The 13,967-nt window shown below is 41.8% G+C and overlaps 1 protein-coding gene across 3 annotated transcripts; it reads right to left on the bottom strand.

Moving 5' to 3' along the window:
* Positions 1–170: 170 nt before the first annotated feature.
* On the bottom strand, positions 171–9,656 carry LOC110528222 (microspherule protein 1). Of its 3 annotated transcripts, none has more exons than XR_016497356.1 (10): positions 9,215–9,647; positions 8,855–8,947; positions 8,561–8,735; positions 4,823–4,862; positions 4,435–4,510; positions 4,300–4,328; positions 4,026–4,118; positions 3,209–3,296; positions 2,703–2,830; positions 171–2,526 (listed from the first exon to the last, which is right to left on the bottom strand). XR_016497356.1 is itself a non-coding variant. In XM_090241497.1 (9 exons), the coding sequence occupies exons 4-9, from the start codon at positions 4,827–4,829 to the stop codon at positions 2,821–2,823; spliced, it is 303 nt and encodes a 100-aa protein (XP_090097623.1). In that variant the 5' UTR covers positions 4,830–4,862; positions 8,561–8,735; positions 8,855–8,947; positions 9,215–9,656; the 3' UTR covers positions 171–2,820. The 3 variants fall into 3 exon arrangements, 1 of the variants encoding a protein (XP_090097623.1); XR_016497357.1 differs by having other exon boundaries at positions 171–2,523; XM_090241497.1 differs by having other exon boundaries at positions 171–2,830; positions 9,215–9,656.
* Between the last annotated feature and the right edge of the window lie 4,311 nt (positions 9,657–13,967).

Here is a 13,967-nt window from a genome sequence, read left to right as displayed (position 1 = left end):
TACACCTGCTCATGGGACTCTGAGGTTCTGTCTACACCTATCAGGCAAATTATGGAGTAGAATTTATATTTTTCATTGACCGCTCAACTCTCAGATATGAATAACATGAAATACACTCTGTAATAATGTGTGCTTCAGTATCAAGACTGAAGAGTAAAAAACAAAAACAATTTGCCATTTTGAACCGATTTAATTATCCAACAGCGTTACCTTGTGGTAGAACAAACCCCCTACATTTACATGCTATTATGATGACACTTAAGAAATGGCTCCCCAAAGGAAGGACATACAACTAATGACAAAGTTTAATCCAAACTTTCATACAAAAATCTAAGAAACGGTCACATTTACATGGCTTTGGCTTAAGTAGCACTAATATAGATACATACAGTTGAAGTCAGAAGTTTACATACACTTAGGTTGGAGTCATTAAAACTCGCCTTTCAACCACTCCACAAAGTTCTTGTGAACAAACTATAGTTTTGGCAAGTTGGTGAGGACATATACTTTGTGCATGATAAGTAATTTTTCCAAAAATTGTTTACAGAAAGATTATTTCACTTATAATTCACTGTACCACAATTCCAGTGGGTCAGAAGTTTACATACACTAAATTGACTGTGCCATTAAAACAGCTTGGAAAATTCCAGAAAAAGATGTCATGGCTTTAGAAGCTTCTGATAGGCTAATTGACATCATTTGAGTCAATTGAAGGTGTACCTGTGGATGTATTTCAAGGCCTACCTTCAAACTCAGTGCCTCTTTGCTTGACATCATGGGAAAATCAAAAGATATCAGCCAAGACCTCAGGAAAAAAAGACATCCACAAATCTGGTTCATCTTTGGGAGCAATTTACAAACTCCTGAAGGTATCATGTTCATCTGTACAAACAATAGTACGCAAGTATAAACACCATGGGACCATGCAGCCGTCATACTGCTTAGGAAGAAGACGCGTTCTGTCTCCTAGAGATGAACGCACTTTGGTGTGAAAAGTGCAAATCAATCCCAGAACAACAGCAAAAGGACCTTGTGAAGATGCTTTAGAAAACAGGTACAAAAGTATCTAAATCCACAGTAAAATTAGTCCTATATCGACATGACCTGAAAGGCCGCTTAGCAAGGAAGAAGCCACTGCTCCAAAATCACCATAAAAAAGCCAGACTACAGTTTGCAACTGCACATGGGGACAAAGATCATACTTTTTGGAGAAATGTCCTCTGGCCTGATGAAACAAAAATAGAACTGTTTGGCCATATTGACCATTGTTATGTTGGGAGGAAAAAGGGGGAGGCTTGCAAGCCGAAGAACACCATCCCAACCGTGAAGCACGGGGGTGGCAGCATCATGTTGTGGGGGTGCTTTGCTGCAGGAGGGACTGGTGCACTTCACAAAATAGATAGCATCATGAGGTAGGAAAATTATGTGGATATATTGAAGCGACATCTCAAGACATCAGTCAGGCAGGAAGTTAAAGCTTGGTCGCAAATGGGTCTTCCAAATGGACAATGACCCCAAGCATACTTCCAAAGTTGTGGCAAAATGGCTTAAGGACAACAAAGTCAAGGTATTGGAGTGGCCATCACAAAGCCCTGACCTCAACCCCATAGAAACATTTGTGGGCAGAACTGAAAAAGCGTGTGCGAGCAAGGAGGCCTACAAGCCTGACTCAGTTACACAAGCTCTGGCAGGAGGAATGGGCCAAAATTCACTCAACTTATTGTGGGAAGCTTGTGGAAGGCTACCCGAAACACTTGACCCAAGTTAAACTATTTAAAGGCAAAGCTACCAATTGAGTGCATGTAAACTTCTGACCCACTGGGAATGTGATGAAATAAATAAATAATTTCCTCTATTATTCTGACATTTCACATTCTTAAAATAAAAGTGGTGATCCTAACTGACCTAAGACAGGGAATTTTTACTAGGATTAAATGTATTTGGCTAAAGTGTATGTAAACTTCCGACTTCAACTGTACATACATACATACATACACAATATCCCTTTTCAAGTGATTCCCTATCCTGGTCCTAAATGCATTTTTGCATGTACCACCTCAACCTAAACCAATCTGTATGGGGGAAAAAAAGGAAAAACAGAATTAAAACCAATTCATTGTCTTATATGCACTGTGGAACCTCATGATATGAATGCCAATTTAAACAAGACTAAACTGGTGTTATGGTCCTGTAGTTTTGAAAGTATAATTGAGGGTCTTTGAGATAAGATTCACCTTAAAATACACAGCAGTGGAAAGGTTACCAAATATCACAACCATTCTCAGTGTGTGGGTGTCCTGCTCTTACTCCACTGTATAACCATGACCAAAGGGGTTCTGGGTTCCTTTCATTCAAGTCTGTGCTCCTTCATGTGGACCTCATTGCTCTGTATGTAGGAGCTGGCTGGGCAGTAGACAAAGGCATGTGCCTTGGCCTCTGCTCCACTGAGGCAGCACAGCTCTCTCTCTCTCTCTCTCACTGCTGGTTCATCTTAGCTGCTTCTGCCTTGATGAGTGAGATCAGCTGCTGGTTGATCAGGAATACAAAACGAAGACCGGCAATATGGAGAGATAAATTACTTGTGAGGTTCATGTATTATAAGAGGTGGCTGTTGTTGTTTATGAAATATACCCTTTGTCACTTTTAACAGATTTCTCAATCATATTCCCTGCCATTTAAGTTGTCCAGAACCATCCACACACCTCCACCACAGAGTTATTGTTGAGTTTCCACTTGTAGCCAGACAAGACTGGTCTGCTGTCTATGTAGATGGGCCTGCGGCCTTCGTTGGCTATGAAGAAGTCTCCGTTGTTCTTTAGTTTAATGATCCCTGTACATTATGGACATATAATTATAAACCAGTTATAAACACACAATGACAAACTGGGTAAAGTCCTGATAATATTACCCCATGATAGACATTTAGCAGAAAACAGTCACATTTTAACAGGGTATAATTTCACTAAGCCGTGTAAAGCCGTGAGGACAAGACAAGCACTGCCCTGTAGAGTCCAGATAATACTGGTTGTTCAGCTTCAGACCCAGATAATGCAGATAGGTGGTGTGTCTGAAATGGCATCTTATTCTTTACATAGTGCACCATTTTTGACCAGGGCCTATAGCGCCACCCCATAGGGTGCCATTTCAGACACAACCAGTGTTAAATGAGGACCAATGTCATTGTGTTGCACGTGATGTAGTGAGTCACCTTGTTTCCTGGAGATCTTCCAGGCAGGTCCTTCCAGAGACAGATCTACATCGATCTGCTTGTCCTTGGTGGCTCTGCCCAGGGTGATCTAGAGGAACAGTCAGATCAGCTTCATAAAATACAGGACATTTAGCAGACCAAAGTAAGTTAGTCATGTGTGTATATATTTTCATATTTTGTAAGCATACATTTCTGTATAATTAACCTGCGTGAAATGTGAAATGAACCAATCACATTTTGACTTGCAATGGGTGGGGCCGTTTAGCTATCTCTGAAAATAATGACTGAAACATTGTTACGTGTAAACTTTTTAACCCAACTGGCCACAATGTTCTTTAAGCTACACACAGATGAATGCCTATTTTATTTTTTACATCTCCACTGAACAGAATTAGCTGGGGTGCAACAAGACAACAGAGGGGTACTTTAGTTTCAGGGCACCATACACACAGCGCCTGTGGTATGGTCAGTTCCCCCACTGAGCTTTAGCGTGTTAGACGCTGTCTGTCTGTCTGGAGGAGTGGTGGCTTCGGGACAAGTCTCTGAATGTGCTTGAGTGGCCCATCCAGAGCCCAGAATGAACCCGATCTAACATCTCTATGGATACCTGAAAATAGCTGGGCAGCGACTCCCCATCCAACCTGACAGCACTTGAGAGGATCTGCAGATAATGGGAGAAACTCCCCAAATACAGCTGTGCCGAGCTTGTAGCGTCATAACCAACAATTTAATCCATTTTAGAATAAGGCTGTAACGTAACAAAATGTGGAAAAAGTTAAGGGGTCTGAATACTTTCCAAATGCACTGTATTGCTCACCTGTGATGCTGTCCACCAGGACCTGCCAGCGTGGTAGCTCCTGTTCCAGCTGTCTTATCTCCTTCTTCTGATGGCGGTCAGAGATCATCAGCTCTGAGAGTGAGGAGAGAATGAGGAAGGGCAGGAGAGATGATGCAAAGAATTTCTACTCCAATAAACCATTAACATGCATTCAGTTGCTCTGAATTTGGTCAATGAAGCACCTTCTTAGACTCCTTTTTATGTGTTAGTAATGTGTAATGTATATACAAGGTTCTATGGTTGAGTAACCCACCATGCTCCAGCACCTCATCCCTGCTCTCCCTGGGTAACGAGACAGAGACACTGATTAAAATGACCGACACGGGAGGAGCTCTGAATTTAACCTCAGGGGAACTTTAATTAATTGTGGTCAGAACGTTTCTCTTACTTTAGCTTAGCATCATCCACCAGCTGCTCAGCATCAGAGAAGTTGAGAACTTGGTTTCCTTTTGGGAGAGGTTGAACTGCAAAAGAGAATCAAACCATACAATAAGGCTCAACTCACTTAGTTTTAGTTTAACAGTCAAACATTTGTGTATAGTTAACTTTTTTTTAAATAAATATAGTAACTACACTCCATGGATGTCAAGTGATGGGCTAACAGTGTCCCAAATGGCACCACTACTTTTGACCAACTAAAAGGGAATAGGGTGCCATTTGGGATGTAAACTGTGTAATGAACAGATAAGCCGGCAGATAGTACTGTTTGAGTAGCTGCCAGTGCACCAACAAGCTCTTGGGAGTGCGGGAGGGATAGAACACACTGGGGTGCTTACTCAGCATCTCCTGGAACACCTCCAGCTTGGGCTGACTGCTCTGCTCATCAGAAGAAGAAAAAAAAAACATGTATTTAAATAAATGCACACTCACTTCTTCAAACGGACACAAATACAGTGCTATCAATCACACACACGTAAACATATGCAGCGAAATACATATTTCACCACAATGATTTTTCCAGACTCATTAAACTTATACATACACAAGTGCATATAAATGACTATATGCACGTGTATATGAAGTCCACACCATATGTATTTGGACAATGAAGCTGAAATGTTACATGTGGCTCTATACTCCAGCATTTTGTATAGAAAGTCATTTTTTATTAAAGTGTATTTTCATACAGATCAGCTTTAATATTGCATATTCGGGAAAGTATTCAGACCCCTTGACCTTTTCCACATTTTGTTATGTTACAGCCTTATTCTAAAATGGATTAAATAAAACATTTTCCTCAGAAACATACACACAATACTCCATAATGACAAAGCAAAATTACTTTATTATTTTCCCCTAACCCTTCCATCCCTCCCCTAAGTGGAGTAAACTAATGGACAGCAACACTTAGGCTTCTACTTCCAGCTTATACATACTATATACATTTTACGGACTCTTGTTTGTTTTTAGTCCCATCCTTCAGCTCCACTCAACCCCTCCCATCTACCTCTCAACTGTGCTGTTTCACAAAAGTTCTGAACCTCTATTCTCATAGATTCTACATATTGCAACATTTTTGCTAAGAGTATAATTATTATGGATGCACGATATATTGGTGAGCATATCGGAATTGGCCGACATTTGCTAAAAATGCCAACATCGGCGTCAGCCCGATGTCTAGTTTAACGCCGATGTGCAAAACCGATGGCGAAGCTGACGTGCATAGCTATATAACATAGGTAAATGACGCCATGAAAAATACAGCGCTACACAGAACAAAAATATAAACGTACTAAGAGCACACTACCAACAACTACAGTGGGGCAAAAAAGTATTTAGTCAGCCACCAATTGTGCAAGTTCTCCCACTTAAAAAGATGAGAGAGGCCTGTAATTTTCATCATAGGTACACTTCAACTATGACAGACAAAATGAGGGGGAAAAATCCAGAAAATCACATTGTAGGATTTTTAATTTATTTATTTGCAAATTATGGTGGAAAATAAGTATTTGGTCAATAACAAAAGTTTATCTCAATACTTTGTTATATACCCTTTGACAAAGGTCAAACGTTTTCTATAAGTCTTCACAAGGTTTTCACACACTGTTGCTGGTATTTTGGCCCATTCCGCCATGCAGATCTCCTCTAGAGCAGTGATGTTTTGGGGCTGTTGCTGGGCAACACGGACTTTCAACTCCCTCCAAAGATTTTCTATGGGGTTGAGATCTGGAGACTGGCTAGGCCACTCCAGGACCTTGAAATGCTTCTTATGAAGCCACTCCTTCCGTTGCCCGAGTGGAGGACAGAGGAACCTCTTAAAGAAGAAGTTACAGGTCTGTGAGAGCCAGAAATCTTACTTGTTTGTAGGTGACCAAATACTTATTTTCCACCATAATTTGCAAATAAATTCATTGTTTGGGATCATTGTCATACTGAAAGACCCAGCCACATTTCATCTTCAATGCCCTTGCTGATGGAAGGAGGTTTTCACTCAAAATCTCAAGATACATGGCCTCATTCATTCTTTCCCTTACACGGATCAGTCGTCCTGGTCCCTTTGCAGAAAAACAGCCCCAAAGCATGATGTTTCCACCCCCATGCTTCACAGTAGGTATGGTGTTCTTTGGATGCAACTCAGCATTATTTGTCCTCCAAACACGACGAGTTGAGTTTTTACCAAAAAGTTATATTTTGGTTTCATCTGACCATATGACGTTCTCCCAATCTTCTTCTGGATCATCCAATTGCTCTCTAGCAAACTTCAGACGGGCCTGGACATGTACTGGCTTAAGCAGGGGGACACGTCTGGCACTGCAGGATTTGAGTCCCTGGCGGCGTAGTGTGTTACTGCTGGTAGGCTTTGTTACTTTGGTCCCAGCTCTCTGCAGGTCATTCACTAGGTCCCCCCCGTGTGGTTCTGGGATTTTTGCTCACCGTTCTTGTGATCATTTTGAGGGTCACCACGGGGTGAGATCTTGCGTGGAGCCCCAGAGGGAGATTATCAGTGGTCTTGTATGTCTTCCATTTCCTAATAATTGCTCCCACAGTTGATGTCTTCAAACCAAGCTGCTTACGTATTGCAGATTCAGTCTTCCCAGCCTGGTGCAGGTCTACAATTTTGTTTCTGGTGTCCTTTGACAGCTCTTTGGTTCTTGGCCATAGTGGAGTTTGGAGTGTGACTGAGGTTGTGGACAGGTGTCTTTTATACTGATAACAAGTTCAAAGAGGTGCCATTAATACAGGTAACGAGTGGAGGACAGAGGAGAAGAAGAAGTTAAAGAAGAAGTTACAGGTCTGTGAGAGCCAGAAATCTTACTTGTTTGTAGGTGACCAAATACTTATTTTCCACCATAATTTGCAAATAAATTCATTAAAAATCCTACAATGTGGTTTTCTGGATTTTTTTCTCTCATTTTGTCTGTCATAGTTGAAGTGTACCTATGATGAAAATTACAGGCCTCATCTTTTTAAGTGGGAGAACTTGCACAATTGGTGGCTGACTAAATACTTTTTTGCCCCACTGTATGTATGTATGTATGTATGTATGTATATATATATATATATATATATATATATATATACACTGAGTTCATGTGACACTTAAATAAAGTTCACCTGTGTGCAATCTAACTAATCTAATCTAAGTAATCTAACGTGACTTCTGAAGGTAACTGGTTGCACCAGATCTTATTTAGGGGCTTCATAGCAAAGGGAGTGAATGTACACACCACTTTTCTTTTTCTTTTAAGAAAACAAGTCAAAATTGTATTTCACTTCACCAATTTGGACTACTTTGTGCATGTCCATTACAAGAAATCCAAATAAAAATCCATTTAAATTACAGGTTGTAATGCAACAAAATAGGAGAAACACCAAAGGGGTGAATACTTACGCAAGGCATTGTATCTTTTCGCCAGGCCTACTTCAAATTCAGTAGGTAGGTGATGCAGAACAAATGCAGTCCAGTGGTCAGAAGTGTAGGCAGCTCCTTTGAGTCACTGAACTGTACAAGGTGTCATGTTCATCTTTCAGTTTAAAACTAGTGGAAAGATTGAAGCTGGAAAAGGTGCTTTCAGAGTAAGCTATAACATTAAACTGGACAAAGACTGGTCTCTCTGCTACCGCACAGCAAGCGGTTTCCTGGAGCACCAAGTCTAGGTCCAGACAGCTTCTACCCCCAAGCCATAAGACTCCTGAACATCTACTCAAATGGCTACCCAGACTATTTGCATTGCTGCCCCCCCCCCCCCTTCTACACTGCTGCTACTCTGTTATTATCTATGCATATAGCCACTTCAATAACTCTACCTACATGTACATATTACCTCAATTACTGCAACTAACCGGTGCCCCTGCACATTGACTCTGTACCGGTATACCCTGTATATAGCCTCTGCTGCTCTGTAATTATTTGTTACTTTGATTTCTTAATTTTGGGGGGTATTTTCTTAAAACTGCATTGTTGGTTAAGGGCTTGTAAGTAATCATTTCACTGTAAGGTCTACCTACACCTGTTGTATTAGGCAAATGTAACAAATAACATTTGATTTGACACAAGTGAGTAGCAGTCCAACCTTGAAGAGCTCCTGCGTTTGGGCACAACACCGCCACCCCCAACGAAAGCCTGTGTTGCTGTTCTTTTGATGTCTTTTATCCCAGTCGACTCCTCATCCTCTGACCGGCTCTGTGTCCCAGCTGCTCCAATCTGTGCACCAATCACAGATACAACTGCAGCGCCTGCCTGTATATCTGTCCCCAAACGGAGACAAACTTCGATGTTAGACACTAGAGTCTATGGATTATGATGACAACATATATGGCAACAACTTACAACAAGAGGCTGACAGACAACAAAGAGATGTGTATACCTTGTCCATGATCTTGGTCAGTCCTGGGCTTTCGAATAGTAACGTTGCTACATTCGGCAGGTGTCACTCAGACAACGTATATGAGGTGGCAATCTTGAGACGAGAGAGTAAGGTATCAGTTGGGCGGTAAATGGGAAGCATGTGCGGATAGCCAGCTAGCTCAATGTGATAAATATAAGCTCTACTATGCAGCTATTAACTAGCTTGATGTGAACAATATTGATAGGTGTCCCAAAAGCCAGCGATCTAATGTAGATGGATGAAGCTAGGAACAATTCACATCACTCGCTAGCTAAAGTTAGCTAGCAAACGTTGGTTATAACAGTAACGAAACAGCCTCTTCGCTCATTCTCTACTTACCTCGTTTATCAACCAACTAGAGTCTAGCCAAGCATATTGAACTTCGAATAACACAATTGCTATACGAATATGTTATTTTATATTCTTCTTCGATCGGGTTTAACAGCGGTTGGCATCCAATGTTAATGGTGCATTACTGCCAATAACTGGACGGGGTATTGAATAATGTTATCTTTCCTTCCTCGCCTCCAGACCGTAGTCGTCCCGACTAATTTACGAATGCTCTGGGGTAATTCCCACATTTGGGGATCTTATCCACTGCTAATGACGAGTTAGTCTGGAATTCCACTGAAGTAGTTTACATTTATTAAACTTGTACACCATGTGATGTAGTCAGAATGATGAAATAACAGGCGTTACTAACAGTTCCCCTACATCTCCTCCGCACAACAATTGCGTAAACAAATGAAAGATAACTTACTATTTTACCCACAATGCACTTAAATGTTTTAAAGCTATACCCCTAGTTTACCAACAATAAGAAACTAAAAAAACGTTCCGGAAAAGGGGGAAATCGAGAGCAGACAAAATAAAACACGTGAACTAAATTAAACATAAATAAATAAAACATCACACTTTTCAATCAAAGCGCGGAAATCGATTCTGCCGCACGAGCATACTTTTGCGGCACAATCGATAGCGCGCCGGACCCCGGGCTAGAAGATCGAGGGTTCGAGACCTGCTCCCTGCTGTTTCATTCCATTGGTGTCAGAAGTGGATCGCCTGACCAGGAGGCAGAGACCATTGTCAACACCCTGACAGCAGGGATGTTCAGCAGGTTTGGAGCTGCAGAGTCCATCCCGTGTGTTCGCCACCATGTGTGAGGCTGGGTATGCAAAAGATCCACACTATTCCTCTCCATCCTCAAAGTGATGGCCTTGTGGAGCGCTTCAACAAAACGCTTGGACAGCAGCTGGCCATCGTCTCTGCCAAACACCAGCATGACTGGGACAAGCACCTGCCTATGGTCCTCATGGCATGCCGCTCCGCTGTCCAAGACTCCACCTCCTGCACGCCTGCCCTCCTCATGCTGGGGAAAGAGATCCACACCCCTGTGGAGATGGTGTTTGGTCGGCCCCTGGATAGCCCTCATGTTCCCCCGGGGCCGGAGTATGCCCGGAGACTCCAGGACCGCCTGGAGACAGCCCACACTTTCGCCAGAGAGCAGCTGGTGAATGCAGGTGTGAGGCAGAAAAGGAACTACGACGTGCACACCCGGGGAAGGCACTTTGTGGCTGGGGAGCTGGTCTGGGTCTACAGCCCCCTAAGAAAAAAAGGCAGATACCCCAAGTTGGACAGTTGAGAAGACTGATCAGAGATGCAGCCAAGAGGCCCATGATCACTCTGGATGAACTGCAGAGATCTACAGCTGAGGTGGGAGACTCTGTCAGATGAAACCAAAATTGAACTTTTTGGCAACAATGCAAAACGTTATGTTTGGCGTAAAAGCAACACAGCTCATCACCCTGAACACACCATCCCCACTGTCAAACATGGTGGTGGCAGCATCATGGTTTGGGCCTGCTTTTCTTTAGCAGGGACAGGGAAGATGGTTAAAATTGATGGGAAGATGGATGGAGCCAAATACAGGACCATTCTGGAAGAAAACCTGATGGAGTCTGCAAAAGACCTGAGACTGGGACGGAGATTTGTCTTCCAACAAGACAATGATCCAAAACATAAAGCAAAATCTACAATGGAATGGTTCAAAAATAAACATATCCAGGTGTTAGAATGGCCAAGTCAAAGTCCAGACCTGAATCCAATCAAGAATCTGTGGAAAGAACTGAAAACTGCTGTTCACAAATGCTCTCCATCCAACCTCACTGAGCTCGAGCTGTTTTGCAAGGAGGAATGGGAAACATTTTCAGTCTCTCGATGTGCAAAACTGATAGAGACATACCCCAAGCGACTTACAGCTGTAATCGCAGCAAAAGGTGGCGCTACAAAGTATTAACTTAAGGGGGCTGAATAATTTTGCACGCCCAATTTTTCAGTTTTTGATTTGTTAAAAAAGTTTGAAATATCCAATAAATGTTGTTCCACTTCATGATTGTGTCCCAATTGTTGTTGATTCTTCACAAAAAAATACAGTTTTATATCTTTATGTTTGAAGCCTGAAATGTGGCAAAAGGTCGCAAAGTTCAAGGGGGCCGAATACTTTCGCAAGGCACTGTATTGTGGCCTTTTTCTTGCATTTCAAAATATTATCTTATTATCTTATCTTTTAACAGATTTAATGGATTATATTCTCCTACATTAATTTCACATTTCCACAAACTTCAAAGTTTCATTTCAAATGGTATCAAGAATATGCATATCCTTGCTTCAGTTCTCCAGACAGTTAGATTTGGGAATGTCATTTTAGATGAAAGTAGCATTGATCCAAAACCCTGTCTCTGATCAAAAACGATTCTAGTGGTTTCCTATTTTCCAACAGTACAGTTGATAACCATTGCTATAAATGCAAAAAAAAAAAAAATCTTACTGAAACATATTTCACTTGTTGGCCTATCCTTCTGGTACAGATCTACTACTCACACCACCTCTCAGGATCCCTCCCCCTTGACCCATCTTCCTCTACTTTCTTCACAACCTCAGAACACGACAACTTCTGCACAACTCTAACCCTGGAAACCTCGACCTGCTTCTCTCGCACAGGACAATTCTGATCCCCAGCCACAAGGGCACCACTACAATTATCACATACCACTACTTTCCCCAATGCAACACATTCCTTTGTCTCATGCCCTTCTGCACACTTGTCACACCTAGGAACCTCCCTCCTACACACTGCTGCCACATACCCATACGCTTGACACCTGTAACGTAATGTATTCGGCACAAAAGCTTGTACAGGATAACTTACAGTTGAAGTTGGAAGTTTACATTCACCTTAGCCAAATACATTTAAACTCAGTTTTTCACAATTCCTTACATTTAATCCTAGTAAAAAATCCATGTCTTTGGTCAGTTAGGATCACCAATTTATTTTAAGAATGTGAAATGTCAGAATAATAGTAGAGAGAATGATTTATTTAATATTTTATTTCTTTCATCACATTCCCAGTGGGTCAGAAGTTTGCGACCAAGCTTTAACTTCCTGACTGATGTCTTGAGATGTTGCTTCAATATATCCACATAACTTCCTTATGATGCCATCTATTTTGTGGAGTGCACCAGTCCCTCCTGCAGAAAAGCACCCCCACAACATGATGCTGCCATCCCAGTGCTTCACGGTTGGGATGGTGTTCTTCGGCTTGCAAGCCTCCCCCTTTTTCCTCTAAACATAACAATGGTCATTATGACCAAACAGATCTATTTTTGTTTCATCAGACCAGAGGACATTTCTTCAAAAAGTACGATCTTTGTCCCCATGTGCAGTTGCAAACCTTAGTCTGGCTTTTTTTTATGCGGTTTTGGAGCAGTGGCTTCTTCCTTGCTGAGCAGCCTTCCAGGTTATGTCGATATAGGACTTGTTTTACTGTGGATATAGATACTTTTGTACCTGTTTCCTCCAGCATCTTCACAAGGTCCTTTGCTGTTGTTCTGGGATTGATTTGCACTTTTCGCACCAAAGTACGTTCATCTCTAGGAGACAGAATGCGTCTCCTTCCTGAGCGGTATGACGGCTGCGTTGTCCTACTTGCGTACTATTGTTTGTACAGATTAATGTTGTACCTTCAGGTGTTTGGAAATTGCTCCCAAGGATGAACCAGACTTGTGGAGGTCTACAATTCTTTTTCTGAGGTCTTGGCTGATTTCTTTAGATTTTCCCATGATGTCAAGCAATGAGGCACTGAGTTTGAAGGTAGGCCTTGAAATACATCCACAAGGTACACCTCCAATTGACTCAAATGATGTCAATTAGCCTATCAGAAGCTTCTAAAGCCATGACATCATTTTCTGGAATTTTCCAAGCTGTTTTAATGGCACAGTCATCTTGGTGTATGTAAACTTCTGACCCACTGGAATTGTGATACAGTGAATTGTAAGTGAAATAATCTGTCTGTAAACAATTGTTGGAAAAATTACTTGTGTCATGAACAAAGTCGATGTCCTAACCGACTTGCCAAAACTGTACTTTTTTAACAAGAAATATGTGGAGTGGTTGAAAAACGAGTTTTAATGACTCCAACCTAAGCATTTGTAAACTTCCGACTTCAAATGTATATATCCTAACATAAATTTGTCGGGCAAAGACTCTTCTGCTTCACCACTCACACCACTCTGTCTGTGTCGCACCAAATGACAAGCATCACAAACAACGGGAATCTTCGCCTTCAGTTGGACAACTTTTACATTTTCTGCTACCCCAGTAATCACTCATTTCAATGGCACTCTTTTCTTGAGAGCAAAACAATTCACATTTCTTGCCCCCATTCGTTTAACGCGGAGCGCCTTTTCCCTCTGACCAGCAGAAACACAAATAATTATCACAAGACCACTTCTGGTTACCCTCCCCGATTCCACTCTGTTTTCACCCACCCTGAAACCACAAATGGATCTGCTAAAAGGCAAGGGTCCACTTTTCCCAAAAATTTCACTCCTACTTTCACACTCATCTTTATCCTGACCCTCAGTGCAAGCCTTGGGCCTGAGAACTTCATCACACTTAACAACTCCGATACTTCAACCTCATTAACTTCCATTTCTCCTCCTGTCTTCAGCTCACTCTGCTTACACTTTCTACCATTCTTCTTTAACAAACCATCTCCCTTTTCCCGCCATCTTCCTCTCAGACCTCCTCTGA

This window comes from Oncorhynchus mykiss, chromosome 7, assembly GCF_057628025.1.
Source record: "Oncorhynchus mykiss isolate SJ-2025 chromosome 7, ASM5762802v1, whole genome shotgun sequence".
Classification (NCBI taxonomy): domain Eukaryota; kingdom Metazoa; phylum Chordata; class Actinopteri; order Salmoniformes; family Salmonidae; genus Oncorhynchus; species Oncorhynchus mykiss.
The sequence above is the reverse complement of the archived record's forward strand: the minus strand, read 5'-3'. Positions and strand labels throughout refer to the sequence as shown.